Source organism: Triticum urartu, chromosome 5A (assembly GCF_056163025.1).
Source record: "Triticum urartu cultivar PI428250 chromosome 5A, HENAU_Tu73, whole genome shotgun sequence".
NCBI classification, from domain to species: domain Eukaryota; kingdom Viridiplantae; phylum Streptophyta; class Magnoliopsida; order Poales; family Poaceae; genus Triticum; species Triticum urartu.
The window spans coordinates 145,950,672-145,954,587 of NC_141877.1; the positions used below are offsets into that span (position 1 = coordinate 145,950,672).

The 3,916-nt window shown below is 38.3% G+C and overlaps 1 protein-coding gene across 1 annotated transcript; it reads left to right on the forward strand.

The window, feature by feature from the left end:
- Positions 1-1,088: 1,088 nt before the first annotated feature.
- Positions 1,089-2,486, forward strand: LOC125555881 (large ribosomal subunit protein uL6m-like). The gene is made up of 2 exons (XM_048718690.2): positions 1,089-1,218; positions 1,934-2,486. The coding sequence occupies exon 2, from the start codon at positions 1,960-1,962 to the stop codon at positions 2,263-2,265; it is 306 nt and encodes a 101-aa protein (XP_048574647.1). The 5' UTR covers positions 1,089-1,218; positions 1,934-1,959; the 3' UTR covers positions 2,266-2,486.
- The last annotated feature ends 1,430 nt before the right edge of the window (positions 2,487-3,916 follow it).

Consider the following 3,916-nt stretch of genomic DNA (forward strand, 5'->3'; position numbering starts at 1 on the left):
AAATTTCCCCAAATTTTATAATCTTTTTGAAGTCAACTTGTGAAAAGTGAGCCGGTCAACTAGTCAACCAGTCAATCAGCAAGGGATCTGAAGCGAGCGGAACGTGCGTCCCGCTCGAGCAGGAACCAATTGAGTTTCATGCTTGTTGTGCTGCAGCGAGATGGCACTGTTGGGCCGCAACTCACAAATGAAGGTAGCGAGCGTCAGGGATCCTTTTGGACACGACATTTATATCTTGTTTATTCCCCTCAAAAAAAATTATATCTTGTTTATGGCGAGATGGTAGCCCCCCTTGCCTGAAGCGCCCGAAGTGTACACGCGTATGGGCCGGCACAGTAGCATGTTTTCTTAGCGATCGCTTGTTCAGTCTGATCGATGATGCGTTTGTTCATTCCTTTTGTTTTCTCTTTGATTTTCTTATTTCTTCACCAGTTTTCTTTGTTATACTTCGGATTTGTTTTCAGTTTTCTTTTGTTTTCTAATGTTTCCCTCTTAGTTTTCAAAGGGTATTTTTAACCAAAAAAATTGGTTTATTTGTTTCTTTCTTGTTTTCTATTGTTTTTCTTCATTTGTTTCCTGGTTTTCTTTTTTTCTTTGGTTTCCATTGTTTTTTTGTTTAATTAAAAAAAAATTATAAATCAAGAATATTTTTCGTACGCACATTTAACAAATTTTGAAACATGATTACTACTTTTTAAAACACATTTTTGATGTCTACTTTTTTGCATACTCATTGCTCATTTTTAGTATACACCAGAAACATTTTATATGTGCAGGTTTTACATTTTTTAAATACATGATTAAGATGTTTTTTGAAACTATATTTTTATGTCTACTTTCTTCCATACACAGTATACATTTTTGTGTACGTCAGCAATATTTCTTTATAGATGTTTAACATTTTTAAATACATGATTGAATTTTTTTAAAACATATATTTTTTAAATACACCACTAATTTTTTTTAAAAGTTGCACTCCGCCCGTTTGAGCTGCGCTGTGGGCGATCGTCCCGTACTTCTGGCAAGAAACGAGGTATAGGCGCTCGCATTAAGCCTATTAAGCCTAGAGCGGTCCAGCCCACGTAAAAACGTGCCCTCTTCTTCTGCGGCCTCGCCCCTGTTCCCCAGCGACGGCGTAGGCAGGGTTCGCCGTTCATCCAGACTCTGACGCCACTCATCCGCACCTCGGCGCCGAACACTCCCCTCAGCCTTCCGAAGGTAGTACTTCTCATTCACACTCCTCCTCAGCTCTACTGGATTACCGTGAAAAATGGAATGGAGATCTGTTAGGAGCTGGACTGATTTCTACAGTATTTTTCTACTGCTGGTGGCGAACCCTACCGTGCTTGGAATTCGTTGCTACCCTCTCCGTTTTCCCCCAAATATGCAATGGAGATCTGTTAGGAGTTAGGTCTGCCCTGATAATTCACTGATCTATGCTTGTTAATTGAAGTTTTGGGTTTGTCCAAAGTTAAATTTGTTTAAGTTTGACCACATCCACAGAAAAATATAGTAGTATTAAAATTTCGAACACCAAATTAGTCTCATAAGATTCCTTATGAAAAATATTTTCGTACTATGTGTATTTGGTTGTATTATATAAGTTTGACTTATGAAAAATCTAAAACTTCAGTTATTTTAGAACGGAGGGAGTTGTAGCTAAGAAACTTGTATTGTTCGATAGTATGGGATGTTCTTATTGATTTACTCTCTCATTCTGTTGTTTTTTAGAAAAGAATTGATCAAAGTGTGATCTTGTTTTGTATACCTGTTGTTTTTTTCCGATAAAGTGTATACGTGTTGCTATAAATACAAAATTTATCTTCTGCTTTCACCTTGATAATGGCAGTATTTGTGTATTGTCCAGTTGAATGTCCACTGTTCTGATTAAAAGACCCTACTCTCAGTTTCCTTGTGAAGTATTTTACTGCAGGGCGAACCATTTTGTCCGGCCTGCAAATGGAGTCAAAGTTCTTCCGGTTTCTAAAACTCGTTGGAGTTGGCTTCAAAGCAAGGACAGAGGGCGAAGGCCGTGAGCTGTTCCTGAAGCTGGGCTACAGCCATGAGGTGCAGTTCACCGCCCCACCCGCTGTCCGCGTCTTCTGCTTCAAGCCCAACATCGTGTGCTGCACCGGCTTAGACAAGAACAGAGTGCACCACTTCGCCGGCGCCGTCCGGAACTGCAAGCCGCCGGAGGTGTACAAGGGCAAGGGCATACTGTACATCAATGAAGTGATGCATAGGCGTGGGATGAAGCGCAAGTGATGGAGACCTTTCAAAAAAGAAGAAGCGCAAGTGATGGATGGAACACGTTAACCCCCCTTTTTCCCTTTCTCTGGGGTTCTGATTTTGTTGTGTTGAAATTCCTATCATGTTGCTTCTGTAGCGGCACCTGTTATGGTTTGCTTGTACCGAGGAAATTCATATATAATTTGTCCCCTGGCACCACATTGGAAGGCTCAACATTTCAATCCACATAAGGGAAGCGCCAGATTCAGTTTTTTCAACTTTAACTATGCTACTTCTTTGCTTCTGGGTTGATATCAGTTCAGAGTAACTTGAGACGTGGGTTATCTCGAGGTTTATTTTTGGGGCATTGCAGAATGCGTTCTAACACATTGTTTATCGTTGGAAGTTAGCACTGCCGTGTTGTGATTATCTGTTCTTGTTTTTTTCTTTTCAAAACAGAGGTAAAAGATTTATCTCATCCATTAGTTAAGTAGAAGAGAATCGTTCAATTAATTATGAAAAACCGGCCAAGAAGCATCACAAACCATTAAGCGGCACACACATGATACCCCACACGCCTGCCTCGTGGAGACAACACATAAGTATAGGGGTGGAAACGGATCGGATGCGGATCGGATAGTGCTCTTGCCACTTCCATTTTCATATTTTCAAAACGAATACGAATCCGAATACGGATGTTATCGGACACGGATGCGGCTCGGATATTATTCGAATACGGATACGTATCGGATATTTTCTTGATTCGGAACGGATACGAATAATATCAACATATTGCTTAAGTAAATTAGTCGATAGCTATGTGACCTGAAATAATCAACTTGTGACATACAATAAGTCAATGATAAATAGGTTTATGAATAAATACTATTGTAATGCAGAATAATTTATAAGTTTAATCATATAAAGAGTAAAATTTAACCACTTATTTGGCTTTTATGTTGGATAATTGGAATATTGGGTCTAGAATTTTAAAAATTACCTCCCATAATCTTATTCGGATACGGATATATTCACTTCCATATCCATATTTGTCTCAAAATCTCGTACCATATTTTATTTGTTATTTGTTTAATAAATTCGGATACCATTTCCATTTTGGTTCGGATGCGGATGTTTCGGATACGAATAGGCATTTTCTCGAATACGAATATCGGATATTTCGGATTATCCGCTACCAATTTCCACCCCTACATAAGTATCATTGTCATCACTCCTCCCCTAGAAGGCGTTATCGTCACCCCTAAAACCTTGAGCAACGACTTCACCATAAGCAATTGTTGACTCAACCCAGATTGTATATATGGGGGAGACTTGTATGAAATCTCACATTTAGGTGAGATCGTGAGATTAACCCAAAAAAATAAAAAATATTAGACATTTAAAAAAATCTGAAATTATTTGACAACATTCATGTGAGGCATATCTACAATTCCAAAAAAATCAGCTCAAAACTCGATGCACACTTAGAGGTTCAAAAAAGATAGATTTGAATGTGAATAGTAGCAGCTTTGGGTGAATAGTACATTGACACTATTCACATCTGATTTTGTCTTTTTTTCCTATTAATGTAAGTTGAAATATGAGCTGAAACTTTTTGAGGTTGTACATCAAACAATAATGTGTGTCTACAAAAAAAAGTAAGAATGTTTAAACATGTAATTTTAAA

Excerpts from the sequence above, each read along its gene's own strand:
- LOC125555881 (XM_048718690.2), top strand. The coding sequence starts at position 1,960 with ATGGAGTCAAAGTTCTTCCGGTTTCTAAAACTCGTTGGAGTTGGCTTC.